The 27,453-nt window shown below is 50.4% G+C and overlaps 11 protein-coding genes across 11 annotated transcripts; 4 read left to right on the top strand and 7 right to left on the bottom strand.

Annotated features, from left to right (window-relative positions):
* Positions 1 to 583: 583 nt before the first annotated feature.
* N7511_008781 (uncharacterized protein) lies at positions 584 to 1,173 on the top strand (the record flags this gene model as incomplete). The annotated part of the gene is made up of 3 exons (XM_057131158.1): positions 584 to 653; positions 721 to 1,067; positions 1,123 to 1,173. 3 exons carry the CDS (start codon positions 584 to 586, stop codon positions 1,171 to 1,173), a joined length of 468 nt encoding a protein of 155 aa, XP_056979146.1.
* A 443-nt stretch (positions 1,174 to 1,616) lies between these two features.
* On the bottom strand, positions 1,617 to 3,711 carry N7511_008780 (nonhemolytic phospholipases C family protein; the record flags this gene model as incomplete). Its single annotated transcript, XM_057131157.1, has 5 exons — positions 1,617 to 2,899; positions 2,956 to 3,079; positions 3,132 to 3,396; positions 3,444 to 3,526; positions 3,583 to 3,711. The coding sequence occupies 5 exons, from the start codon at positions 3,709 to 3,711 to the stop codon at positions 1,617 to 1,619; spliced, it is 1,884 nt and encodes a 627-aa protein (XP_056979145.1).
* A 692-nt stretch (positions 3,712 to 4,403) lies between these two features.
* On the top strand, positions 4,404 to 6,692 carry N7511_008779 (uncharacterized protein; the record flags this gene model as incomplete). Its single annotated transcript, XM_057131156.1, has 7 exons — positions 4,404 to 4,767; positions 4,827 to 4,943; positions 4,990 to 5,321; positions 5,384 to 5,538; positions 5,592 to 5,795; positions 5,848 to 6,256; positions 6,345 to 6,692. The coding sequence occupies 7 exons, from the start codon at positions 4,404 to 4,406 to the stop codon at positions 6,690 to 6,692; spliced, it is 1,929 nt and encodes a 642-aa protein (XP_056979144.1).
* A 457-nt stretch (positions 6,693 to 7,149) lies between these two features.
* On the bottom strand, positions 7,150 to 9,092 carry N7511_008778 (Auxin Efflux Carrier superfamily; the record flags this gene model as incomplete). The annotated part of the gene is made up of 4 exons (XM_057131155.1): positions 7,150 to 7,222; positions 7,299 to 8,530; positions 8,590 to 8,756; positions 8,831 to 9,092. 4 exons carry the CDS (start codon positions 9,090 to 9,092, stop codon positions 7,150 to 7,152), a joined length of 1,734 nt encoding a protein of 577 aa, XP_056979143.1.
* A 480-nt stretch (positions 9,093 to 9,572) lies between these two features.
* On the bottom strand, positions 9,573 to 11,174 carry N7511_008777 (phosphatidylserine decarboxylase 1; the record flags this gene model as incomplete). Its single annotated transcript, XM_057131154.1, has 1 exon — positions 9,573 to 11,174. The coding sequence occupies one exon, from the start codon at positions 11,172 to 11,174 to the stop codon at positions 9,573 to 9,575; it is 1,602 nt and encodes a 533-aa protein (XP_056979142.1).
* Positions 11,175 to 11,772: 598 nt separating this feature from the next.
* Positions 11,773 to 13,698, top strand: N7511_008776 (uncharacterized protein; the record flags this gene model as incomplete). Its single annotated transcript, XM_057131153.1, has 2 exons — positions 11,773 to 12,030; positions 12,079 to 13,698. The coding sequence occupies 2 exons, from the start codon at positions 11,773 to 11,775 to the stop codon at positions 13,696 to 13,698; spliced, it is 1,878 nt and encodes a 625-aa protein (XP_056979141.1).
* Positions 13,699 to 14,112: 414 nt separating this feature from the next.
* On the bottom strand, positions 14,113 to 14,655 carry N7511_008775 (uncharacterized protein; the record flags this gene model as incomplete). The annotated part of the gene is made up of 1 exon (XM_057131152.1): positions 14,113 to 14,655. The coding sequence occupies one exon, from the start codon at positions 14,653 to 14,655 to the stop codon at positions 14,113 to 14,115; it is 543 nt and encodes a 180-aa protein (XP_056979140.1).
* Positions 14,656 to 15,039: 384 nt separating this feature from the next.
* On the bottom strand, positions 15,040 to 16,695 carry N7511_008774 (uncharacterized protein; the record flags this gene model as incomplete). Its single annotated transcript, XM_057131151.1, has 1 exon — positions 15,040 to 16,695. The coding sequence occupies one exon, from the start codon at positions 16,693 to 16,695 to the stop codon at positions 15,040 to 15,042; it is 1,656 nt and encodes a 551-aa protein (XP_056979139.1).
* Positions 16,696 to 16,911: 216 nt separating this feature from the next.
* N7511_008773 (uncharacterized protein) lies at positions 16,912 to 20,661 on the top strand (the record flags this gene model as incomplete). Its single annotated transcript, XM_057131150.1, has 3 exons — positions 16,912 to 18,089; positions 18,140 to 19,051; positions 19,095 to 20,661. The coding sequence occupies 3 exons, from the start codon at positions 16,912 to 16,914 to the stop codon at positions 20,659 to 20,661; spliced, it is 3,657 nt and encodes a 1,218-aa protein (XP_056979138.1).
* A 171-nt stretch (positions 20,662 to 20,832) lies between these two features.
* Positions 20,833 to 22,047, bottom strand: N7511_008772 (uncharacterized protein; the record flags this gene model as incomplete). Its single annotated transcript, XM_057131149.1, has 4 exons — positions 20,833 to 20,920; positions 20,993 to 21,577; positions 21,635 to 21,960; positions 22,012 to 22,047. 4 exons carry the CDS (start codon positions 22,045 to 22,047, stop codon positions 20,833 to 20,835), a joined length of 1,035 nt encoding a protein of 344 aa, XP_056979137.1.
* A 326-nt stretch (positions 22,048 to 22,373) lies between these two features.
* On the bottom strand, positions 22,374 to 23,119 carry N7511_008771 (40S ribosomal protein uS8; the record flags this gene model as incomplete). Its single annotated transcript, XM_057131148.1, has 3 exons — positions 22,374 to 22,563; positions 22,623 to 22,692; positions 22,987 to 23,119. 3 exons carry the CDS (start codon positions 23,117 to 23,119, stop codon positions 22,374 to 22,376), a joined length of 393 nt encoding a protein of 130 aa, XP_056979136.1.
* Between the last annotated feature and the right edge of the window lie 4,334 nt (positions 23,120 to 27,453).

Here is a 27,453-nt window from a genome sequence, read left to right as displayed (position 1 = left end):
CACACAGAAGATCGCACTGACCTTTCGATACTATGACGCCTGGAATGTACCCTTAATCCAATAGTCCAAGGATCATTTGCAGGTTGCAGCGACGCCTACCGGTGAAGACCCAAAGTACTTAAGTAGCAACACTGTCGATCAAACATAGTAACACGTGACCCGGCAGGACCAGTCTATTTTATTCGAGAAATAGGTACAATTAAAAGTCTCTCTTGCGGTTCTCAAGGATGGGTAAAAGCTGAGTATAAAGTTGCCTCGTGAGCCAGTATACGAGAACTGCGAGCTCTCGCCACCAAGATCTGCATAGCCAAGCCCGGATCAATCACACCTCACCGACTCTCCTTACGCCAAGAATTGAATTCCAGCCGAGATGTGGAGAGGCTGAGTGAAACATCGTCACTGGAATTGTGCAGACTGGGGATGAGCTGCTGCTAAATTTAGGGTGTGTTTCTTCAATAGCCGTATGATTCCGGTTCATTATATATGACCATGCTCCCTCTCCATGCAAATCAATATTCCTCTTCTTTTGCCCAATACTACTACACACTTGACTGATTGTTTCCCCGGCAAGCTCAAAGCCAAAATGAAGTTCACAATTCCCATTCTCGCCTCTCTAGTGGCAACCAGCACCGCCCTCTTCGACAAGAACCAGCGTACGAACAAACCCCAACAACCTCCCAATCAACCCCAATGTAACTAACCAAGTCACTTGACATTCAGCATGGGGTAAACGCGACTACCCCTGCATCAATGTTTACCAAGGAATCCCGGATAACTCAACCGTCAGCCCGGGCCAAACAGTACACGTTCGCTTCAACCGCAAGCCCACAGGACGCTGTCTGGACCCATTGAACCAATACCCGGGCGACGACTACAGTGTCTGGCTGTATAACAACCCAGTTCGCGTGCCGAACTCCGTCAACTTCGATCAGTCGGTTAAGATCGCTACTGGTATCAAGGAAAAGGCTGGTGTGGTGGATGTTGTCATTCCTAAGAATTTGCCGCATGTTAATGATGGCTCGGTTTGGTATTTGAGGGTTCAGACTGGGTTGTCCACTGCTCCACAGGTTGGTTTTCCTTTTTGTGATTCGGTTGGTGGATTATGCTAACCTTTTGTTGTAGATGCCTACTTTGTTCAATGCTGCTGGGCCCTTTACCATTACCAAGGCTTAGATGCTATAGTATCAAGGTAGTGAGCCATGGCTCAAGTTCTGAATGAAAATATATAGCCTTAACCAAAGAAGATGCATTTGAGAAAAAAAAAAGAAAGAAAGAAAAATCAAAGTACAAAAACAGTCCAAAAAGGAAAGTACTAGAAGTAAAAGAAGGCGAAGAGGCTGATAGGATGTGGAAGCGATTGAAGGAGTCGGAAAAATTTGTCAAGTAATTTACTGTTCTAGAATCACTTATTTCACACCCAGCGAGGAATTAAACTCAGCTTCAAGTATGTTCAAAGAATCAAAAGTATTTTCATTAAGCTTCTGGCCTCGCAGAGGATCAAGCACGAAGGTAAGAGACAAAGCCTGTCAGAGAACTGAATCCTGACCATCTAGTCTCGGACAAGATAGCCATGCAATATGCCATAATGACATCAAACCATTAAAGCGAAACTCAGCTCAGTCACGATATGAAACACTAAAGACCTTGTATCCCCCCGCCCCACTCATAGGCCCCTGAGCATTGATATCGACATACTGCCCCTGATCAAGCTGTTGAATAGAATGATCCCGATTACTGCCATTGAACGAAAATCGCACCTGGGCGGCATTTGCGCCCTGATCATGAGGCAGCATGGCATTTTTGGCACCAAGCCATCTTCCATCTAGAGCACTGGACAAGGTGAATATCTGGCTTTCCTCGTCTTGTGTGTAGTGGATGATCCACCGCTGAGACTTGGCGTTGTGGTTGGAGGTTGCTGGGGTGGTGGTGAGGGACTGGCCGTTTCCTGGGTTGGTAAGGGCTGCTCCGTTCTGCTCGAAGACTAAGTAGCGGCCTTCGGTTAGGTAGCCGACTACTTCTTTGAAGCCTTCTTCAAACCAGAGAGCGTTTGTGTCGGTTTCATTGTCTTGCGCTCCGTATGGAACTGGAGGGCGGGTTTGGGAATGACGGGATTGGCAGTTTGAGGTGCCGGTGTAGCCGCCGTTGGAGTTGGTGTCTGGTGTTTGAGCATCTGGCAGGGCTGGGAGGGAGTAATCCGGGTTCTCAAAGTCGAAGGCATTCACAAGATTGGACATGTGTTCACGGCGCCAGGATACCATCTGGTCGGTCTGGATATTCTTGTAGCCTCGGGCTGCTAGCCACTCTTCAACGAACAGGATTTGGGAGTTGTGGTCTGCTCGCTCGGTGAAGATACGGTTTCCTCGTGTCCAGGGGGAAATCATATAGAAGGGAACTCGGAAGCCAGGTCCTGAGAAGATGTCTGAGAAAAGACCCAGTGGATCCTTCATCCATTCTCCGGGTGTATTCGCAGGAGAGTGGAATGGAGTGACATGGTCACCAAAGCCACCAGTCTCATCATAGCTGATCATCAAGAGGGTCGAGTTGTACTTGGGACTATTGGTTACCGCATCGACAACCTTCTTCTGTAACCAGGCTCCATCTTTTGGCATGTAGGGCGGGTGTTCAGACAGCTCGGCTGGACCAACGATGAAACTGACCTCAGGCAGAGTACCATTGGCAGCTCTCTGGTAGAATGCATCGAGAGACACAAATGACATGCCTTTCTGGTTGAGAGGGCTGTTCTTGGAGGCATTTTGGAACTGCTGGAACCACGCCAAAGGATTATCGTCGAAGTTGTTGGTATCTTGGAATAGCTGCCAAGAGACTCCTGCTTCTTCGTAGAACTCATAAACGGTCTTCCACTTGAGCGGATAGCAGTTGATACCATTATCATCGCAGCCTGTGAAGTAGGTTAGCTAATGATACGTGCCATCAGAATCAAAAGGTGAATTGTACCAGGGACTTCATTGTTGTCAATATATACACCACCTTGATCCTTGGACTGAGGGCTACCAGGCACATTGATAGAACCACTGACAAGGGTGACCCGATTAGGGTTTGTGGCAGTGATTTGACTTTCCTGCGTTCATAGGTAAGCCTCAACATCAATTCAAGTCCCTTCCAATCCATACCTGGTACATATCACCTGAAGTCCAACCTTCGGCAATGGCAAACTGAACAGGAATATCTTGACGCTTGAGATGACCCCAGCTCCAGGGTGTGTTCTTGGTCACCCAGTGGTTATTGGAACCGTTGTTCAGGGACCCCTGGTTTTCCTGGTAGCCATTACTGCCAGCAGTCATGCACTGAATGGCATCGCTCCAGTCACCACCTTTGTAGCCCAAGTACCAAGGGAGCAGAGTTTTGGTACTATTAGACTGGCTGGGATCGACAAGTCTGGGAACTGTTAGGGGTACTCTGAGCGATGTTGCACCAACACTCACTGGTGCCACACTGAGTTTCCATCGGGGTTGACCTGAATATTAGGGTCATTGAATCCACGAACTCCGGCCATAGTACCGAAGTACTGGAAGCGTCAGTTAGCACAGCTCACCTGCTCAGTCTTGCAAGGGAATAACATACACTATCCCAGGAACGGTTCTCCTGCATGAAGATGACTACATGCTCAATATCCTTCAAAGACCCAGCAGTCACAGTGCTGCTCCCTAGCAGCACCGCCAAAGTGATACATCCAAGTAGCTTGGAAGTCATAATGATAGTGAGGAAGTAATGGATGACCGAAAGGAAGAAGAGACCAACAACTTTATGTACCTAGATGTATGCCCCCACATCAAGTGAGACTGCGTTGCACCAGACCTCGGAGCTCTTTAATCGCTATATTAAAAGTTGCATCTGCTCCATAGTACTAGAACTCGAAGAGGAAGCCCGAGTCGGCAGTCAGCGATCAGAGTCAGAGCGCAGGGATGGGCTGGCATTCCAGCGACGATCACCGCTGCATAAGCGATGTAGTATGTGGGTTTGTGCGGAGAAGTATACAAGAAGAATGCGAATGAATCCTTGAGTGAAGAATCCGATATTCGACTTGATTTGATATTCAACAAACATTGTGCCTGGTGATCGGCCAATGTGATCTAGTTAGGGCTCCACGTGAAGCAGTGGGCGGGAAACGGCAACGCTAAGTCGAAGCAGACCTTCGGCACGAACAGCGAAAGTTTACTTGTGGTATAGTCTCTTTGCGATTCATAATTGCGATTATCTGATTGCTTGCTTCATGCACGTGGTTGCATGTGTTTCTGTAAGGTCGCAGTTTTGATTCAGAGGTGCTTTCTCCCCTTCCCAGCAAGGGTGGCATGAGATCACGGCCCGGACTTATCGGGGCTCCGATCATTCTTCAACCTTCATACTGAGATCAAAATGACTTGGCTTAATTTTTCTCTTGTATCATGAGAGGCAGAGCACTAGGACAGTCGGAGGACTGTCTGTACTCCCATCTAGAGCAACCTGAACCTCAGATGCCAAAGCAGGTCCGGCCATGGCCGATCGTGACTTGGTCTTTGGTCGCATGTCTCTTGATTGGGCTTTCATACCTACTCCAATCAACTGAGCTCTCATCTGCGTCCTTAGTCCTGTCTGGAAAGCACCATCCAAGCCCGCACATAAACGGGGAAACCGCAATACGCCCAGGATGGGAACTTCATCCCCAGGATCATGTGTACCGAGAGCCAGTGACACACTTTCTGGACTGGAATATTACAGCGGATTACCGCAGGCCGGATGGTGTACTGAAGCGGGTCTATCTCATTAATGGTGAGTGTGTAGGTGGGGGTGAAGTTGTGTTTTGGGCTAACCGGAGGATATTGAATTAGACTCATTTCCTGGCCCAACGGTTGAGCTCCGCTCAGGGGATACGTTGGTTGTCACTGTTGAGAATGGGTTGATAGAGGAGCCAGTATCGATTCATTGGCATGGTCTTCATGTTGCCAGTACGTACTTGCTGGGTGGGATGCAGTTTAGGGCTAACACGCGCAGATTCAATGGATGGAGCTGCCGGAGTTTCTCAATCCCCAATTTCTCCCGGAAGTCGATTTGTATACAATTTGACTATTCCATCCGATCAAAGTGGTACTTTTTGGTATCATGCTCATTCAGGAGTTGGGCGAGCCGACGGTCTCTATGGTGGACTAATTGTTCATACGCCGGCATCGAAATCAACTGTTCGAGGCTTGATAGCCGAAAAGAACAACAATGTGCAGTCATTTGATTATGACAAAGAACTTCTGTTGCTGATCGGAGATTGGTACCATCGGCCTGCAACTGAGGTTCTTGAGTGGTACATGGACCCTGGGAACTTTGGCAATGAGGTATGGCATGGGACAATTCAGCCGTATTGATCGATTGATTTACTAATATGGAATTGTGCCAGCCTGTTCCTGATTCACTATTAATAAATGGACTGGGTCGTTTCTACTGTAACATGGCTGTTCCTGCCCGGTCGGTGGATTGCGTTGAGGGCTTGAATTCGTCTATCGTCAACCTCGATCCGGATCTCACATATAGAATAAGAGTTGCAAATACTGGGTATGAATATCTATTTAGTTTCAGTGCTGGAAAAGTGGCTGACAAGTTTCTAGCGCGCTTGCTGGGTTCACACTCTCCTTCAGCCATCATGCCCTGGATCTGATACAGGTTGATAGTGTCGACGTACAGCGTTCCCAGCAGCAAAATATCAATTCAGCTGGAATACTGTATCCGGGACAGCGTATGGACTTTGTTCTTCGTCCTTCTTCGCTAAGTGCTGAGAAGGAATCGTACTTGAGTGTTCAATTGGATCAAGAGTATGCGCACCCCACAGAACAAACCACGAACATTCTGCTTACAATTTAACAGCTGTTTCAAATATGCCAATCCGGCATTGACTCCTAATCAAGCATTTCCAATCAGCTACCATCCATCTTCAACTCCCAAGACCAACTCACAGCAACCAGTCACTACCAAACACCTCGACATCCAACAAGTTCCGTCCGCGCCCTCCATCCTCAACAAGCTTCCACAAGAAGCAGATCAAACCCACATAATCTACAGCAAGATCCAAAAAATGGCCCGCTATTCCAACAAACCATTCGGCTACATCAACCAAACAACCTGGAAACCACAAGCGGACCCACCAGTCCCATTGATATCCTTACCCCGTACGAAATGGGATAAGAATCAGTTCTCTATTAATACAGGCCCAGAGCCTGTATGGGTTGATCTAGTAATCAATAATCTAGACGAAGGATCACATCCTTTCCATCTGGTAAGACGAACATTCCCTCATCTCCGTATCTACGCATACTTTCACTGTTACCATATACTATACGATGAACTAACAATCCATACCCAAGCACGGTCATCACTTCTTCATATTGGCAGTATACCAAGCAACGTCTGGCTGGGGTTCCTTCAACCCCTTCACAGACAAAACACCGCCACACGTAGATGCAGAGCTGGAACGTGATTTGGATCCAAACACAAACACAAGAACATCATCGTCATCGTCATCGTCATCATCATCAAGTCCGTACGACCTATCTCGCGCTGCACTACGTGATACAGTCAATATCCCGAGTCGCGGGTATGCCGTGATCCGCTTCCGGGCTGAGAATGTTGGGATCTGGTTGTTACATTGTCATGTCATTTGGCATTCTGTTACTGGGATGGCTATGTTGATTGATATACCTGGCTACTCTTGAACATGAGACTATCAAATGACATGGTTCGATGAAGAGTGTCTTGATGAACAATCCCATAGGCAATTAGAAGCCTTAGGACATTTTACAGCAACTATGTTAGGGCATCCCACATTAACGTTGACTTATCATGCACACATACTTGTGTGAACACTAAGCTATTTGAAGGAACTCAAGTTTGCATAGTGATATCATATTTCGGAGTGAGACATACGTATACCAAGCTTAACATTATAGTCAAGAACAATCTAGGATCAAGTATACACGTATGCATATTCTGGGTGCAGCGAGCGCGAATAACTAACAATGCCAACAACGAGCCAAAGAGAGAACGCCAGAGGTATTACAAAAACTGTACAAGGGAGAGGAGCTGTCGTATATACAGCCCTATGGAAACCGAAAAAGACCAGCTTTGCCGTTCAGGATCAGACACAAAAAGAGAGAATATGAGGTGTGTAATTTACGCAGATGCGCCCGCCCACTCGACGACTTCCAAAGCGCACATGACGAGAACGAGGGTTGATGGGAGGATCCTATACAGCGAAAGGAGGTTAGTACAAACTTGAAGAACAAGCAGGCCAGTGAAATCCTGGAGTAGAGCTGACTTACCAAACAACGTAGCTCTGGAAAAGAAGCTTCGACATCGCCCCAACATAGACATTATTGATCTGACAAATCTGGGCCAATTGCAACGCCGACGGCGCACCAGTAAGCAAGAAGCAGACAATGACGAAGATTGGATCGTCGAGAATACTGATCGGCACAAACTTAGCCGTAAGCGCCAAAAGCGGTGCCATGATAATAGTTGGCATCAACATGCGCGCCACCAGAGAGGCGATAATGAGCTTGCGCTCTTCACGGGGATGTTCCATATCCTCAAGCGCCTCTTCAGGAAGGGTATTCCGCGCCAAGTTCGCGCCAAGAACGACTAAGATGAGCGGCACGGCAACCTGTCCGTTCTGGTCGATTGCACGGGTTACCGAGTTGCGGACGAAGGTGCCGTCGTCGAAGAAGAGGCGCTGTAGGGCAGGTACCGAAGCGACGATTATCGACACTAGCATCGCCCACAAGGGTGGGTTCATGAAGTCCCATAGGCCATTCATGAAGCGGCGTGTGCCGCGGTTGGTTGAAGAAATGCCCTTCTGGAGCTTGGGAGGAAGACGTGCCTGGAGGGCATTCGTCTTCTTTTCCCACCAGCGCCCATGGCGTTCTCGCAATTTGCGCAGGGATAACGTGAAGCGCTGAACCCTAGTTCGCTCCGCCTCTTGGGCTTCCCGGGCTGTGACTTCAACATCGGGGAAGTGAAGAATATCACCCCGGGAACTTTGTCGCGGGAGGAAGGGACCGATTGGTGGTGGTCCGATTACGGATGGGGTATCATCCGAATCTGGGCCGTCGGAGTGGGCGGAGGATAGCTTGGAGTAGGAATATGTGCGTGTTGACACTGGCGTTTGGTCTCCGGATTGGAAGTCATGCGAGCTGTGCGCGTGATGCGCATTGGGTAGATCGTCTGAACTGCGCGTCCGGACGAGCGGTTCGTCTGGGTCGGTTTGAACTGGGTTGTCGGTGTAGCGCGCCTGGCCCTGCTCGATGACCGAGTTGTCTGTCTCTTCGCGCTCTGCTTCCTCTAGGTATCGGTCCTTTGGGGCGAGAAGAATATGGTACCCCCAGCTCCAGCGCACGAGTTGGCCTAGTTGTTGGAAGATAAGGAGATAGAGAATTCCACGCGCGGCGACTTCGTCATCGTTGTCGTTTGGGATCTGGTCCCAGTGAAGACCTTTCAAAGTTGCCGAGAGTGACACGACAAGGGAGATTGGGAGGGAGTTCGAGTTGCCGAAGACCTTTTACACAGCTTATCAGTAACGCGTCTAGCATGAGATTGTATTTCCAAGGAACATACCGCCATGGCAGCCACAAAATTGGACTGGCGCTTCTTGAAACCACAGCATTTTGTGACAATCCAGGAACAGAAGTATGACACGAAGGTCTGGACAATAAAGATGACGGGAATGATAGCCAGGTCGGTTAGCTTCTCGGCGGTCAATTGCGATCCCAATTTTGTGAAAACTGCCACTGTCAGCTCTGCCGATCACAAGACATATCTCCTTTTCGGGAACAGCTTCAGGCACAGGATTTCATACTCAGACAAGGCGTAAACAGAGTCACGTTGAGATTCGCCACAAGCTTCTGGGCATCGGCATCGAATAACCCCTGGCGGGCGGCAATATAGCCGGGCAAACTGACACAGACAACTTCCAATACGGCTTCAAACACGAGCAGCACTAGGTGGAAAAACGAGGGGTGACTGGAGTGGGCTCCTTCTGAGAAGAAGCCGTTGATGCCCATCGGGGCTTGGATGGCATTGACATTCTGAAATGACCGCGGCGAGTTAAAGATGGCCATTTGACGAAAAGATGAGGATGAAGAAGGGAAGGAAGAAGGAGGTCTGACGACATTCTTGTAAATCTTGGCAATCTCGCCCACGTTGATAGTTCCTTGGATAGAGAGCTCCGGCTCCACCAGAGTGGCTGAGAGTAGGCATTGTTATTCCAACCTACGTGATACGATGTGATACGGTGTGAGACGCAGGCAAGGGGTTTAACAGGGTATGGTGGTGGTCTGAAACCCAATAAGACTATACATTCAGATCAACTGGCACCAAGACAGAGACCCCAAAGAGCCCAAAGACTGACCTCAAAGACTCCCAAAACAAGTCAAAACTGAGAGGCAAAATGCCAAGCCTGGTCTGTGCGCCGATAAGAGATCAGCCAATCGAAGTATACAAAAGTCGGAGTCGAGGGAACAGCAGTTCCTTGTATAAGATTACTAGTTTTGACCTGCTATCCAGGCTGTATAATACATTGGCTTCTCAGCGGACAACACTCAAACTTCCACATGACCCAACTTCTCGCCCATCTTGATGCGTTGACCCTTTTCAATATTCCACTTCCACCCATCGGTCTGCGCATCATCCGGCCGGCCAGCGTCTACGGACTGGTGGGAACCAAGGGGGGCCTCGAAGACAAGAACAATCGAGCTGCCAAGCTGGAATCCACCCATTTCCTCGCCGCGCTGCAGCGGATGTCCGCCAAGAGTCTCGCTGGCATGACGGTAGGTTGCTTCAACAAAACCGGGATACTGCTCACCCCGCTTGGACGCCAAGGCGGCTGCCAAGTCGGCGGCCGTGTCGGTTAACAGGCTGTTAGTGCGCAGCTCCGAATCAAAGTTGATTTTGATCGACCCGACATTGGTGGCTCCGACCGGTGTGTAACTGAAGAATCCCCATCGCCACCGCCCAAGAAGAGCAACACGCTCATTGAGGGTAAACAGGCCGGGGAGATGCTTTTGCAGATAGGGCGAGACGGAGTATAACTCGCCGGCGAAGTGGCGGCGGCTTTCGACGACCCAAGGAGCTGGAGAGTGGAAGCGGTGGTAGTCACCGGGAGCCAGGTAGATCACAACATAGAACAAGGCGTGGTTGGCGGCGGTGCGTGGCGAGTACCAAGGGGTTCCCTCACCCCGAGCCAGCTCCTCTTGCACTTGGATTTCGGATGTGGCCTTGGATGCAGTAGAGGCGTCCAGGGAAGCACGTCGCTTGGGAGGAGCTTCTGATTCTCCAGATAAAAGGCTGGGAAGTGTGTAAGAAATGCCATTCATGCGAGCAAACTCCTCATGCGCTGACATATTCTCCGAATCCTTTTGTGTTTCTTCAGTGTCCTTGTCCGTGAGTCGCTTTGTGTGGTCAGCATGCGCGGGGGTTGCGGAACCCAGGAGAGCATCCAGGCTATAGGTCATTCCCTTCACTTGTTCGACTTCACCCCGCTCGATCATTCCGAATTGCAAGATGCGACCATCGGACGGCGCCAGAAGTGCTTGAGGGTCGGGGTCGAGAGGTCGAACACCAGGCTTCAATTTGCGATAAAAGAAGGCAGCCAGATTGGGGTATGTATGCAGATCGGGTTCGGCGACTTCTTCAAGATTGACGCCAAAGGCCCAGGAGTATAGTTTGAATCCAGGAACGCGGAAGTAATAGGGGAGTTCGATTTCGTTGAACTGACCCCAGATTCGAGACATTGCTTTCAGGGGAAGTGTCGACATGATCTGGACATGCCATGGACCGGATGGCACGATCCTCGGCCGAGGTGGTGGTTTTTTGCTTTCATCCCATTCATCTCCAGCGGCATCACGGGCCAGGCGCTCGCGTTCCGCGCGCTGTGACTTGTAGAAGTGCAGCAATCCAAGCAGTCCAATACCAAGTCCGACCGGGATTGGATACCATTCGACTTTGGTATTTCGTAGGGCGAATCGTAGTCGGGAGCCGAATCCGCCTCTGTTGTTGTCAGGGTTATTGTCCTTTTGATATCTCCATGACTTGGATGAGAAGTGCCGAAGACTGGCTTTGTGGCGGGCTGTAGCCCGGAACGAGAATATCTCCATGGCCCCTATGCCAGAAGACGGTAAAGAAGAAAAGAGGCGCTTGGCCATGTTTAATAGAGGCTAAGACCAACTGAGCGCTGAGCGTTTTTTCCCGGGGGGAAGAAGCATCGCCGATTTACCGCCCGGGCAGAATAACCTATGGCACGTGGGATGCGGTGTTTGGCCTCAACTTCGTTGCTCTTTCTGCTCAATTGGCGTTGTGGTATTTCTTGCATCTTTTGCTCTCTTTCCTCGTTCTCTTCTTCGCATCACCCCCACCTTCTTCCTGCTCCCATCTCCCAAACCCTCTCCACCGAGCTTATCGCTTATCGATACATTGATGCCAGATATCACGATCAAGTTCTCTCTCTTCCTCTTGCGCTTGGAGATTTGATACCCTGGGGCTCTCTGTTTGTGAAGAGGCGGATCCCACGTCAGCAACAGAAGACTGTTCTCTCGAAGGATTTCCATCCACCCCTCTTTTCCGCCCCCGGCGCAATCGCAACTTCATGCAACTGCTCCGATAACGCATATCATTCCCCACACGAGCTTCAAGAGACATCTTCCAAAGACTCTCTTACTGCAACTTCCTTTCCCTCACTGAGTCGCACATCGGCGCAGTCATAGCTTCACAGTCCATCTTTGAGCTTACTGCCTCCCGCCAACCATGGCAAACTCATCTCCAAGCACATCTTCATCGGTCGAGTCCACCGCAAACCTCAACATCCTCTGCCAGACGCTGCCTCCTCCTGGAAGATTCCCAATCCGGGATCTGCCTTTGAGCACAACCATCGGCCAGCTTCGGACTCGCATCGCAGAGACCTTCCCTGGTAACCCTCCTTCTTCGACTCAACGCCTCATCTACCAAGGCAGAGCACTCCTTGGTGATAGTGTCACTCTCGGGGACATCCTGCCAGCTGCTAATGTAAGTCTGTTGGTATTTTGACACTTCTTTTGTACCCTGGTTGACCAGCCTATCCTGCAGAACACTTCTTACGCATTCCATCTCGTGCTCCCTCCACCCGAGCCGACTCCTGCGCCAGCTTCAAATGTCTCTGGCTCGCTCCGCCCACGTGAGGCCCGGTCTTTGGGTCCTGGTGCTCCGAGTTTATTCGGCAGCCCTGCGCCCAACACCCCTACATTTGGACAGAACACTCCAGCTAGCTCAGGCATATTCGGCCCTAGCACGGCTCCAACAACTGGCTTAGGTCAGGCAGTAGCTGGTTCGGGTTTGTTTGGAAACCCTCCAACGCAGGCAGCTACTTTGACGTCCAATCGCCCAGCTGGTTCCGGGTTATTTGGTTCTGCTCCAGCCAATGCAAACCCCTTCGGACAAGCCAATCCGGGCCCCGGGTTCGCAGTCAACAATGGAAACCCTACAGCGCAGGCCGCTGCTGCCGCACCCAATCATCCAGCCGGTTCCGGTTTATTTGGCCCTGTCCCAGCCAATACAACCCCCTTCGGGCATGGTAATCTGGGATTCGGAGCGGCACTCAACAATGGGCATCCGTTTGCCAATAACAGAAATTTTTTCAACTCCGCTGGCAATAATACCAATGGTGGTTTCCCAGGCTTCCAAACACGCAGTCCTGAACAGGATACCGACACCCGCTTGCGCCTTGCCCGTTTGCAAGGCCAAATAGAAGAGATTGAACGTCAGCTGGAGCGAAACCTCCTTCCTCACACAATGCAACAAATCATTAACACTCGGACGGAACTTCTGGGACTTCAAGATGACCAATTCAGCAGACGAAATTCGCTACCAGAAGTTGAACGATTGATTACACGCATCCTGAGCGCTTACAGTCGTGCGCGCCAGCTGGAAAGCATGCAACCTCCGGTGGAAGAACCAATTTACAGCCCGTTGCCCAATTGGGGGAACTCTATCTACCTTGCCGTTAGCCCAAATAATTCCCCTGCTCTTATCATGGGCACGCAGATACATAATCACCCCACGAACCCTCTATCATCTACAGCAGAACTCGATCCACCAATTCCTCCCCAGCCTCTCCATCCCGCAGCAATGGCTGAGAACGTGGCTCGCCAGGCAATTCCAAATCGACAGAGAAACGTTATCAATGCCGAACAAGTGGGCTTGGTCCAGCACCTGGGCCGCATCTGGCTATTTGCGCGACTTTGGTTCATCTGCTACTTGACTAGTGAGCCTGGCACATGGAGACGATACATTATGGTTGCCTTTTCCCTGCTGGCCACTTTTCTGTCAGGCACAGAGGCTCCCGGGCAAATACTGAGAGCAGTTGTGACCCCCGCCCTGCATCACCTCGAGGCTTTGGTTCGTGCTGGCGGACCTGCGGATCCGGCCGCTGCTAATGACGCCGAGGCTGAGGTCTTCAGCCTGCGGGATCAATTGCGTCGCCTCGAGCGGTCCGTTGTACTTCTCGTGGCTAGCATTGTACCGGGCTTTGGTGAGCGACAAGTCGAGGCTCACAATGCGGCCGAGGCTGAGGCGGAGCGCGCGCGCCAGCAACAGGTGCAGGCAGAGCAAGAGCGCCAGGCTCAGAATGCCGAGGCTGCGGCCTCTGCAATTCCTGCTGTGGAGGAGGTGCAGGAGGAGGCTCATGCCCCCAATTAGCTCTATTGCGCCAATTTACCATTCTACCGTTTCTTTGTTTGTGTGTTAGCGAAAGCATCTCAGATTTGACTCCTGGGTAGAGGGACTCGTGAGCTTCGTTTTATCTGTTTTCTTCTCTGTTCTGTCAAATAAGATACCAACATAGCCCCATGTCAGATCTCTTCTAACCTGTAGTATTGAATCACTTAACGCTAGATCTGAGAGCGATGTACTGAGATGGTCTTGGTTCAACCTCAGTTGTAAAACCATATAAGCCCTCTGTCTGCAACGAAGATAGGAGAGATCTCAAGAAACTAGATTTGAGCTGCATTACTTCCAAGCTCAGTCTGCCGAGTTAAGAGGCCCGAAACATGCTGAGCTCTCCCTTCAAATAATAGAAACCATGCTCTCCAGATCGTGGAATCGGACTACGTTTCAAGTACATAGTCTGGACAAAACAACAGGCCTCGGCTGCTCATTAACAGCAGCACTGACACTATGCTCATTCCCCAAGGCCATACACTCGTCCTCTAACGCACGCAAATTCCCACATCGAACAATCCTCGCCTGCACCAGTTTCTCCAAGATTACCAACAGCCATACACGGCACGTAACTCCCGGGATACGATTAAGGTCCTCGTCATATGCTCTCACTGTGCGATCAAGCAACGCCAGACTCGTTTCCGGCACAGAAGCGATTTGAATAAGCACACAAAAGAAATTTGACTGGAGGACTGAGTTCGGCCCGTGTTCGGGGACGAATCCTCCTGTCAGACTCGAGATGTGGTATTTCATCCCACTGGTGGAGCTGGTATGCAGGTAGAAGCCCCAGTGGAAGTCATTCGGGCGTGGAGGGTCGGATCGGATCCAGAGGCCGATGTGTAGTGTTCTCAGGGGGATGCTGGCTAACAGGTCGCTTTGCTGGTTTCTGATTATTGCTGCTCGTTCCCTGGCCTCTGTGAGGGTGGAAGTCGCCATGCTGAGCGGTGGGGGAATCTCTGTGCTCTGCTGAGACGAATTGGTATGACGGAATCAAGGAGCTGTCAGAGTAGGTTGTTGAATGTTGCAGGTTCAAAGAATAAAGTGCAGGGGTGCCACACTGTGCTTATGCACCGTCGTAGCCTATCACGGCGAATGTATAGTGGAAGTATCAGAGCAGGAAACCCTCATGTTGACATGACTATTTTAAACACGGATGGAGGTCATATTTTATATTCCATAGCTATAGTTCTCTCTCCGGTGATCTGTATATGAGTCTTTTGCCTCTGAGAGATCCATAAAGACTTCAAGGATTATTTATCTCTCTTTGCCCTATGAATCTCATACTCTCAATCTCAGGATATAAGTTTACTGATCACCCAATTACAACTCAACACCACTAGCTAAGACATCAACCACCCTCTCCTGAAAGTCCACCGCCAAAGCAGGGCCTTCAGTCCCTCTAAAATCCCCCTTCAAACAAGCAAGAACCGCCCGCGTATATCCCGCGCCCATTTCCTTTGGCAATCCCTGCAACGCGAACATCATCAACTCCTCAGCAATCTTCTTCGGCCGGGGCAGTTTCCCATTCGTCTCTGCCTCTTTGATCTTAGGTCCCATCAACCGCGACACCGTAATCCACAATCCAATCTCAAGCAGTACCACCCCGAGTGCATATATATCATGCAGCCGACTAAACTGCTGTGTGGGTCGGCCCTGTCGAGTCGGATGTCGGTAGAAGTTGGGCTCGACTTCAAAGTCGGATCGCATGTCGGTGCCTTGTTGGACGGAGCGTGCGTAGCCCCAGTCGCTGAGGTAGGAGACGATTTTCTTGTCTGGGGTTGGGGCCGAAAGGCGATGCTCGTATAGTCCGGAGGTGCTGACGCCAGTAGAGGTCTCGAGGAAGAGGAGGATTCCTCTGCTCCAGATGTTTTTGTGGACCCAGGCTGAGGCGTGGACGTTGGAGACTGTCAGAGCGAGACTGTGTGCCATGCTGAAGCGGTCGTTAAGAGAGGGTTTCTTCACTGGGCGTTTGTTTGCGCTGTCAATGGCATTGATAAAGGTGTGGAGAGTCGTCAGTGATGCCGGTCCCGTTGGCTCGGATGGGAGTTTATAAAGGAAAACACTGCGCTCTTCAGCGGGTTGATCGATGAAACCGAGGCATTCCAATGCATATATTTTGGGCTGGTCAAGACATTCGGATGAAGCGCTGGAGAAGGTGGTATTTTGAAGCAACCAAGCCAGGTTTCGGATAGGTTCTTTCAGCGCTTTGATCTCTTCTGGTTCATCTTCTTGTCTGAGAAGACTTTCGTATTCGTGGTATTCGACAATCACTTGCGTTTCCTCTGATCCTGAAGGAGACCATTTTCCTAACTGAAACCCTCCTGTGGACTTATCTTCCGCAGTCACTGTTCCGGTCAAGCTTTGATAGTCTGCTGGTGCCTTGGCCTCGGCCAGCATACGTCTTTTGATGACTGGTTCCAAGCCACTGCTTTTCAATCCTTGTTGATCGCCTTCGGCTAGCTTGGCCAATGTGTCTTGCGACATGTGCTGCATGAGATTGCGCAGATCCTCAGACCACTTCGTGTAGGCTTCTAGAATGCGATACAATTTCTTCTTGTCGAAGAGCGACCAGTCATACCCCTTGAGCTTGAGTGATTTGGCTTTGCTCTTCGCCCGGTCGAGCAGCGACTCTTGCTCTTTGGGCTTTTCAGGCTCGATGTTGTACTCTTCATCCACCAGACCGTATTTAGTGGCCATTATCTCATACTCATGAAGCGTCTTTCTCATTTGCACGAGTAGTCCTTCCACCGTTTCAGCGATGAAAGGGTCTACCTTTCCTGGTATCATCAACCCATGCTCCGGATGAAAGAATGTGCGTTTGAAGAATAGAAGGGTCGACAGCTGGACATTCAGCTTAAGACGGATCTCGGCCCGGTCATCATCGAATGCCTTGACGTCGGAGATGACGCCCTGGATGAAAACAGTGACTTGGTACACTTGAGTGATGGCAGTCACTGCCGTGCCATAGAAGTCCATTTTGAAGTCCCAATAGAAACAAAAGGGGAGAAGTGTCAGAAGTCAGACGTGGCGGGGATCAGCAGTCAGCACTAACAGCGGGATAGGTTAGGGCTAATTTTAGAGGCTGAACTACTGCACCTGCACCCACTGCTTATTGTCAGTCCGGCTTTTGTTCCATGAATCTTTGATATTTTTCATTTCTTAATTCAACTTCATCAACTTGTATAAGAAAGTATGGCAGAATATGACGATATTATCAACTCCCTCGAGGATGACAACTACTACTCCATCGATGGAGGCGATCTCTCTCCCTCCTTGCAACCCTGGCCCAACTCCACCGACATTGAGGAACTCGACCTTGAAAGCCTTAACTTATCTTCCGATTCTTCATGGATCGACCCTCTCGAGTCTGCCATCACAGCAACCCGTAACGGCTCAGCTTCAGTCCTCAGCACTCTCTCCCAGTTCACCACCATCCTTTCCCAAACGGGTATTCACGGTCCCCGTCTCTTGAAGGCATTTAACCTCTCTGTCCGAGCGACCAAGATCGGTGCCGGTTCCCAGTTCACTGTTTTCAAAGACCCTCTTTTTGAAGGAGAGGTCATCAAACGCGTTAACGTCCCGCTTTCCAGTCGAGCCGAACAACGATTCGCAGCCAGCACAGACTATCGCCTGCAGCTAAAAACCTTGGAACTTGAGCTTCTATCCCTCTGCAATCCCGTCCTGCGCGCACATCCCAATATCACCAGTCTCTTAGCATGGGGGTTTGACTTCCCGTTTGCAGATCTCGCGGTGCCCGTACTCTTTATGGAAGCAGCGCTCATGCCTTTGGGTGATTTTCTCGCTGCCGAGGAAAGAAATGTCGAGATAAAGTATCAGCTTGCACTTGGCGTGGCAAATGGACTGGAAGCGCTGCACAATCTGAAGATCGTGCATGGAGATGTCAAGCCGGATAATGTGCTTGTCTTTGCCGGTCCAAGTAGCAGCATGCCTTTCCAGGCTAAACTGAGTGATTTCGGCGTTTGTGTTGATCTCGAGACCCCCGAAGGGAGATTTACACTGGATGATTACCGTGGAACGCCAGCTTGGTTGGCCCCTGAGGTCCTGAATGGGGATGTTTCAAACTTTGGAGGGTTTTCCACGGAACTCATGTTTAAATTTGATGCTTATAGCTTTGGGGCTGTGCTATTGTCGATTTTTACAAGCAATGGCGACGCTCCAGCACTGGGCGGTGACTTGGACAAGATTCCTGATCGCATTTCTGCATTACTCAACAATCTGAAAGATGTACCCTCCCTCATTCACATCCAGCTGCGCAAGGCAGTATTGGCTCTATTAAAGGAGGATCCTCGGGACCGACCACTTCCGAGTTCGAATCTTCTAAAGACAGATATGCCAGCATACGCATCCTGGTGAGCTTATTTATTCTTGGTTGGCTACTTTGGCTAACCTATGATTCCAGGCTTTCCTCAATCCAATCTAGTTCCATGGCCACCCATGTTGGAGTCATTGATCCAATCTATAACAAAGGGCCGCTCTTCTGGTACCGACTAGATGAAAGCATCCGCACGGAACTTGAAGAGCAGCATGCGCTCAGCAAAGAAGACAAAGCCCCTCCGTTCGCGGGAGACGTCCTCTTTGGAATCGCTCAGACAATTACTGGGCAAAAGCCGGCCTATCTTGATCGCCTAATCACATATCTAGGTGATGCAGCAAAGGCGGGATTCTCTCCTGCTAGGGCTGTATATGCTCAGGTCATGGAAGCACACGGTCAAACATCAGAATTTCCCCAGGAAACATTGAATGAGTGGATGCTGCAGGCAGTTTCTGAGGGTTTCTTCTTTGCAAAATCTGGTCAGCTTGACAAGAGAGTGGAGGAGGCGAAAGACCTGTTCAGGACAAAAGGCGGATTCTGCTCAGACATATTTTTGGAAAAGAAGGATGTTCAGGCTGCAGTCTCTCAGAACAAGGTGTTGGAGTGGAGGGTGAAGTTTGGTGATGTTATTGACCGCAAAGACAACACAATCTTGCATGCTGCAGCTGCTTTTGGATCTGTGGACGCAGTACAGAGCTTACTGGAAGCACAGATTGAAGTTGACGTGGAGAATAAGAATGGAGAGACACCACTGTACAAAGCATTCCAGGCAGGCCATGCGAAGGTGATTGAGATTCTGCTTGACCATGGTGCAAGTGCATCTTGTCAGACTCGACAGAAGCTCACGCCTCTACATTGGCTTTTGATGATTCCAGACTCTTCAGTTCACCGAATTGCAAAGCGAATGGTTGAGAAAGGAGCCGTTGTAAATGCAGTCATGGAGCCTTTGATCAAGGAGAACAGCGGTGGATTCCCGGAAAAGATCCAAATCCTTCATTAGTATGTCTTGCCTGTCTGTCATAATATCAAGCTAATCTATCAGCCCGTTTGAGCTTCCCTTTGGAACACCGTTCCACTGGGCATGCTTCTTCCGCAATATCACAGCCATGGATACCCTCATATCGCTCGGTGCCAATATCAACGCAGTATATCATGGCTTGGATACATCAACCACTCCACTCGCATTGACGGCATACTTTGGAGAGCCCACCATAGCCAAATACCTCATCTCTCACGGTGCAGACGGTACTCTGGTCGACTCGATGAAACGAAACACATTGCATGGCATCACCAAATACTTTCCCGATCGGCATGGCTACCTACCTCATCACTGGCATTATTGGATTCGCCATGGGGCTTGGGAGAATCATACGGCGCAAATGACAGGTTTGGTCAAAGTCTTGGTTGATGCTGGAGCAGAGATCAACGCCAAAGACAAGGGCTATCCATATCTGACCCCCATCGCAGCAGCCGCCGATCTAGGAGTCTGGGACGGAGGCATGATATGTGCATTGCTGGATGCAGGAGCTGATCTCACTGAATCGTTGCTGTCAGCTGGAGATACAGTTCTCCATTCATGGGTTTCCATCATCGGACCCCGACTGGACTATCCCAATTCATACATTCCGACGTTAAGAAAGATAGTCGACGCCATGCCAGATATCGATATTATCAACAAGTTCGAAGAGGAAACGCCTCTCCATCTATTGACGACGATTTATCATCCGGAAGAGGAATTTGAAACCGCTTGCGATATTCTTTTCAGTCACTCCTCTCCGGCCAACATAAATGCAACGACACGCCGAGGCGAAACACCCCTATCAATAGCCCTAGAAACAAACCTCAATCCCACCCGAAGAGGCCGCTTTGTCTTGGAAAACGGCGCCGACCCACTGATCCTCAAAGACCAAGGGAGAGATATACTCTACTCAATAGTCAACAACGTCGTTCTAACCGATCAAGCCAGCCACGACCTGATCAAGCACTTTCTCACAAGCCTCAATCCAGACATCGAACAAGCCTATAAAACAAACTACCTCCTCAACTCGAAGAGCAACGAAACTCTCTTCGCAGCTGCATCCCGCGGCAAACCACGAACAACCTCCCTCCTCCTAGCCCTCGGTCTGATATCCGCCATTAATAAACCAACAAACGCCAACACACCCTCCAATTCCAAATCCAACCCCCAATTTTGGACACCCCTAGATCAAGCCCTTCACCGCGCCGAACTAAGTCGTCGCTCACACATCCGCAAGCTATCTTCCTACAAAGCCGGCAACGCACGCACACAAGCCCTGGAGTCAAACCTCGTCTATGACGAGCTTCAAGGTCCGCCGTCACGCGCAGCGGAGGCGTATAGGCTTTTTCCAGGGGTAATTCAGATCTTGCGGGAGGCTGGCGCTAAACGGATGTGTGAATTGCAGGGGAGTTCGAAGGGGGATTATATTGAGCAGCCGGGGGAGTGGGATAAGAGTGAGATTTTGGGCTTTGGGTTTACGGCTGATGATCAGCCGAATCGGGAATCCTGGGAGGCTTTGTATGAGTCTGCTAGGTATGGAGATGGGAAGAAGAGCTGGCTGGGGTTGATTACTGGTGGGAGAATTGGTTGAGGTTTTACATTTTAGGTAGGCTTGCCGTTTGGTCATTTTCATGTTCAGGTGTTTAGCCAATATGCCGAATGTATTGATGGTTTATCTTCTAGTTATAAGTTCATGACCATGGACGATGGTATATTCTCAAATGAACAAGACTGACATGCACACCAACCAATAATGCAGTCCTCATAACTTCGTATCAGTCTTACTCGGGGCTGGCTCAGATGCCGGAGCCATAGGACCAGTATCAAAAGATTCCTCGCCATTGAAGTGCCTACAGCAGATATAATCAGCGTCAGCATCGAACCCAAGACGAAAAAAAACAAACAGCCAGGATCAAACTTACCAGCCACGTTCAGCACCCGTACTCAAAAATTTGCAATCCCCATTCGCAACGCAATCCCATCCACCCGCAACACCATTCCCATCCTTCCAATCCGGAATATCGCCGGAGGCGCGAAGGAACCTCGTTCCCTCGGCAAGAGCACTCTCACCATTTGGTCCGTATGAATCACCCTTAACACTGGGCGTCACACTCCCCCTCCTGTTGAACGTACTCAACCCAGCAGTGAAAACATTGAAATCCTCTTCAGAGCTATCGTCGGGCATACGACCGGTCAATGCACGACCCATGGCAATGAGCGGCGCAGCATGCGCGCAGATCAACACTGATTTGCTGGTTCGCTGGTCCAGGGGCAATTCTGCTTCCAGGGCTGTTATCTCAGCGTCGATGTCGGTTATTATTCCCTGTAGGACAGTTGCGACGCGGTTGTGCAGTTGACTGATTGTTTCGCCGCGTCGTGAGGGCATGAGGAGTGGTTTGTACTTTTCCAAACTTGATTCTGAGATCAGGGTTGGAAAGTGGATGCTCATTTCTTTGGGAATTGGGTGTGCGGGGTGGTCGAAGAAGTTTGTTGCGCCGAACCATTCTCTGGTTTGTGTTGGTATACTTCGGTGAATTGTAGAGGATTCTGTGGTATGTACTTACCCTAGTCCATTCTCAATCCTAACATCCAAGTCTGCATGCTTGTCAATCGATCCTGGGCCATTCTGCTGACTATTTCCGGACTGTATAGATATCCTTTTTAATTGCTCGACTGAGGGCTGGATGGTCTGTAGACAGCGGTAGAATGGACTCGAGTATACGCGAAATGGCTTGGGATGGAATTGAGGAGCAGCAATATGTTCTGCCAATTCGTGCGATTGTCGAACGCCGTGTGAGGTCAGCGCAGGGTCTACGGGGTTTCCTGTTGGCGTAGGGAACTGGGCCTTATAGGTGCCAGTGCGGATGTCGATGGTCCAGTTGAGGCGATGCTGTTCAGCTTAGTTTCAGGACTATATTTCAATAAGGTGAGTAGCACGTACACCATGACGGGTCAGGTAGATCGTATCCAAAGGCATTGTGACCGAGATTCTGGAGACTCTGAACGTCGAACTATTGACAACAGTCTTGCGGGGGAAGGGCAGAATACAAGACCCTATCAAGGCGGTGAATTCCAACCTCGGCCCGAAATTTTACGCTTTACGATGTCCAGGAACAGAGGGCAGACCGGAATCACATAGCATTGGAAATACGAGCGCACCATGTACTCTGCAAACTATTGAACAGCTGAATGGGGGTATAATATCCACAGCTACCAGATTACATTCCCAAGATCCCAATAAAACCACGCCATGCAAAACCAGTCAAAGCAAGAACTTTTTCAATTCTTTTTTTTAGACTCCATCTAGTAGAAGAAGCCGAGGAGCTTGCCAGCAACGTGCTTGCGGCGAGCCTCCTCGTGGTCCATGATACCGGCGGAGGTGGTCAGGACAACGTAACCGAACTGACGGGAAGGAAGGAGCTGAGTAGCCCACTTCTCGAGGTCACGGAGCTGGACGGGGTAGCGGGGGTTGATGACACCACACTTGTTGAGGCTGGCATGGAATTAGCATTCACGTTCAAAGCTTTGGTTAGGATGGTGAAGGATACGTACCGGCCGTTAAGCTGGATAACGATCTTGCCGGAGCGGTGGTCATCGACCTCCTCGAACTCGCCGATGTAGCCTGATAGAAAGATGTCAGTATGTTGTGAAAATATAAAAGTCGTCAAATACTGAAAAAAAGCCATAACAGCGCTTTGAAAACGTGTAAGATCTTCACAGATCAATATACCGACTATTTAAAAGGCAGACGTCGTAGGTTGTTGAGACCGGCCGCCTAGTTATCAAGCCGGATGACAAAAAGTATCCATTGACACAAAATAGAACAACACAGGAGAGAACAGCAAAAGAAAAGAAGAAAGGAAGGAAAAGAAAAGACAGAAAGAGATTCAAGACGACTAAAGTCAATGGAACGTACCGTGCTTCTGCATGACAGCAAGGAACTTGACGATGACCTTGGAGGAAGGACGGATGAGGACCTGGCGCTTGCCGGCCTTCTCGGCGTTGTTCATGGCGTTGAGCGCATCGTTGAGGACGGAAGTCTTGACCATTTTGGCGGTGTTGGAATCGAGATTCTCAAATCGAAAAAATTAAAGAAAGATTATGAGGTATCTGTTCGATAAAAACGCAACAGAAAGACCCACCCGACAGGCGAGTTTTTCACATTGCAAAACTAAGTCAGCCACCAGTAGTCCTCGAGCGCAAAGAGTGCCCCTTTTTGCATTGCAAGGAGTTCTTCAGCCCGTGCCGATTTGGAAATTGCGTATCATCATTTCTTTCCTACTGTCTCTGGAACCATCTGTAATTCTCAAAGTCGATCCAGAAATGATGATTGCAACTCCCAGACTAGCTGAGAGGCTGTTTGGGGGGGGGTGGAGTGGTACATACCTCGAAAGACTGTCCGTTGGGTGATGAGGAGAGTGAAGAAATCGTCGAAGTTTGGTTTTCGGGTGGTGCGCCCGTAGGGTTAGTCCGGTGACAGCCCTTATCGTAGATTCAGTCACGTGGCGATAAAGAGGTCGCTTCTGCCTCAGGCGGTATCATGCCTATTAGGGCTGCATCCAGGAGTCTATAACCTCATGCCAACATAATGTCTTCTAATGCTCAATAACTGTGGTTCAATTTGTTGGAGTCCTAGATAAAACATACAACTGCGGAAATCATACAAACAACTACTTGAGTCCTGCTAGCTGATGAGCACATTACCTTGAGCCATCTGCGAATCAATCCACCGACTATTGTTCTATACAAAATTTTCCATGGAAGCATGGGTTGAGGGACGGAGTATACGAGCAAGGAATAGAGGTACTCAGGGATAGCTTTTTTCATGACGAGGACTCTTTTCTGGAGGGGTGACATGATGGGGAAGGGATACATGATTGTGATTGTGATTGCGAGGACAGGAATTGGGGAATTGGTGACGGGAGTACATGAATCTTGGGCTACATGATTCGCAATGCTATAAAATGCGATGGGGTGGGGTCTTGTCTAATTAAAAACAAAGTAGAAAGAGGACGGGTAGGGTTAAAAGGGTTGTGTCAAGAAAAGAAGAAACTTGGACGGGCAAATGGGGAAAGGGGTAACTGGCTTTCATTCGCGCGTGTGTCATAAGGGGAGTAGCACCAGCAAAGGGTCAGGGGAAACAAAGTTCAGGACCAGGGGGGTGGATAAATGCATATCCTGTGCTGGGAGTGGGGAGGGGGAAATTCTGGGAGTGAGATAGCGAACAGCTCACGTATACCAGCATCGAGAGTGCAGGTAGCTTGTCTGCGTACCTCGGCATCGAGAGGCGGGCCTCGAGATGCTGGAAGTACCGCATCAAAGGGTCTGTCACTTTCAACACTTCCGAGTGGAGTGGCAGTCTGCCAGGAGTGAAGCTGTGCTGAACGCCTTGATCAAGATGCTGAGGTGCTTGGGTGGCTTAAGCCATACCAGTGCTCATGTTGATCTGGCGCTTGACCTGCTCACGAGTCCAGCGGGCGGTCTCGATGGTTCGCTCACTATAAGCTCTAGTTGTGCGAGTCTCACGAACGAGAGCAGTGACCCAGTCGTTGCGGAAGTAGGCAGCAAGCTCACCGTTGGGGAACGCATCAGCAAGATCACCAATGACACCCATTGCAGAGCGCATCAGACCCTCACTGCGGTTGCTCTCGGTTGAGATGATGTGAAGGAGCTGGAAGATGGACTCAATGAAGGGCTGCAGCTGAGTGATGGAAGAAGTGCCCTTGTAGGACAGAAGGATTCCACCCCAGGCATCCATGATACCCTCACGGAGAGACACAACGTAGTCAACCATATCGTAGGACTGGTCAGAGCTGGTGGTGACACTGGAGGCCTGCTGGAGAACCTGGCCAACGACAGCCATGTAGGTGTTGAAGTTAGTTCCAATGGCCTGGGCAATATCACCGAAGGTCTCAAGGATTGCAGGCTTCAGCTGGTTGGTCGAAGTCGAGAGGGTCTTAAGGAGCAGGTTCATGAAGTCGTCGCAGTAAGGCTGAACTTTGTCGTTCAGAGCACGGACAATGTCACTAACCAGACCGATGGCCATGGCGCAGAGACCAGGCTCATCCTGGTTGCCGAGAGCGTTGTACAGGATGGGGCTGAAAGATTCCATGTACTTGACGAAGTCATCCTCAAGAGCGCTAGCAATAGCGCCAACGGTGGCGAAGACGACATCGGGGACACTCGACTTAGGGCCAAGGGTCTGGAGGACCTGGAGCAAAATGCTCATAATACGGTCGGCCTGGGGCTTGATCTCAACCTCGAAGCGCTGGACGATGGCCAGAATAACACTAATCAAGCTAGTCTGCATCTCCTCGAGGAGGATTCGATCCTCGGTGCTGACAACCTGCTGCTGCATGGGGATGGTGTGCTCAAGACGCTGGATGATAACATCTGAGAGAGTGGCAACCATGGGCAGGCTGTCGTTTGCGGAGTTGAGAACAAAGGAGTTGAGAACCTCGTATCCAGCGGTACGGAGCTGGTTGTCAGCGTCCTGGCGCTCGGTGACTGTAAGTAGGGACTTCACACTGTCCTCAAAGTGCTTCGACAGAGGGTTAGTCTGCGAGCCAGCGTCACCGGCAAAGCGGTCTGCAACGTTCATAAGAGCCCAGCAGCAAGAGCTGGCGATCTTGGGGGAGTTGGCAAGGCCGTTGAAAAGGCAAGAGATAAGGGGTTGGAGGTGAACCTCGGGGTCCAAAACCTCGGGGCAGCAGTCGCACACACGACCCAGGGCGTAGGCAGTCGAGTCGCGGACGGAGATAGAGTCATCCTGCATCATACCAAGCAGGACAGACAGAGCCTGCTTGATCAGAGGCTCAAGGACGCTGGGCTCAGGGCCCTCCATGATGGCACCGAAAGCAGCGACGGCAGCATCACGACGATGCCAGTCCTCGCTGCGGATGTTCTCTTCGACAAAGGTCACGACGGGCTGGATCACATCGCCCTGGACACACTGAGCGTAGAGCTGAAGAGCCTGGTAAGCAGCACGAGACACGTTGTATTCGTCATCACCGGCATCTTCGTCCTGTCGGCACATAGCCTGGAGCAGAACGGGAACAACCTCGCGGGTGGCCACGCGAGCAAAGCCGAAGAAAGGACGAGCCTCGATACCCTCTTGCTGGGCCTAAGAAAGGTCAGTATACAATCAATCGTGGTTATCATCACAATAACATACCTCCGCGTTGTCGTCCTCGATGGCAATCTCCTCCTCGCAGACAGTGCACCAGAACTCAATAGCAAGCTTGGAGACTTCCTCCTCCTCGCTCTTCATGCCCATGATGCTCAGGCCGAACAAAGCCTTCTCCATGTAGAAACGCATCTTCTCGTAGTAAGAACCCATGATACGGTTCAAGCAGCCAAAGGCACCAGCCTGAACGCGGACCTCATCGGCCTGGGTGGCTTCGCACACAACCTGCATAATATAGTTGCGCTCCCCCTCGTTGTCCATGTTGGTCCGCACAAAGTCAACAGCATCACTGAGGGCAGCAATAGCAGCGTAGCGGACATCCATGTTGGGCTCCTCACGCCGAGCACCCTGGACGACAGCAGTGAGGATGGCATTGGAGTGTGCTGTGAGGCTTGCGCGGAGCTCGGGATCTTGAGACTCGCAAATGTAACCGATGGCAGTCAAAGAAGACTGCTTGAGAGCATCGTTTCCACTAGCCACGTTCTGGACGAGGATGTTCATCAGCTCCGTCCACTCATTCCGGGGCAACTCGATGGCGGCAATGGAGACGATAAGTGTGGCGGCGGCATTTCCCGCGCGGGCGTCGGGGGAGTGAAGAGTCTTGAGGGCAAGCTCCTTAACCTGTGTCTTGGTTTCGGGGGTGATCTGCTGGACCCAGCGGAGCTGCACCTCGCGCAGCTTGGCCTGGTCCCGGAAAGTGAAGGCGTTCTTCAGGGCAATACCGGCAGCGACACGGATGTGAGCTGGGCTGCTCTCGTTGGCCAGCTCCTGACCGAGGGTGATAAGGTAAACGGCCTACAGAGCCGAAGATATTAGTATTTATATTGAATCCAGGGAAGGGGTGCTTCGCATCGCAGGGAGACAGAAGACCACCGGGGGAGAGGAAAACCTACGAAGTCGACCTCCGCCGCGTGAGCGAGTTGTTGTTCAGCATTAGTACGCTCGGCCGCATCTGAATGGAGAATCTCAGTTAGCAAGGCTTTCAAAAAAATTTCTGCATTACGCAGCGCGACTCGAGGTCGAATCTGCGATGGAGCTGGGGGTATTACCTGGCGCGAGGGTACTCTGCAACACCTGACGAGCATCCATGGTGTGCAAAAGGTATTAAAAATGACAAAAACAGGAAAGAAAGATAGGGCACGTTGAAATCAAGCCCAGGTCCTGGATGGGGGGGGGAAGAAGAAATGTGGAAGTTGA

This window comes from Penicillium nucicola, assembly GCF_028828085.1.
Source record: "Penicillium nucicola strain IBT 29836 chromosome Unknown utg000010l, whole genome shotgun sequence".
NCBI lineage: Eukaryota > Fungi > Ascomycota > Eurotiomycetes > Eurotiales > Aspergillaceae > Penicillium > Penicillium nucicola.
The sequence above is the reverse complement of the archived record's forward strand: the minus strand, read 5'-3'. Positions and strand labels throughout refer to the sequence as shown.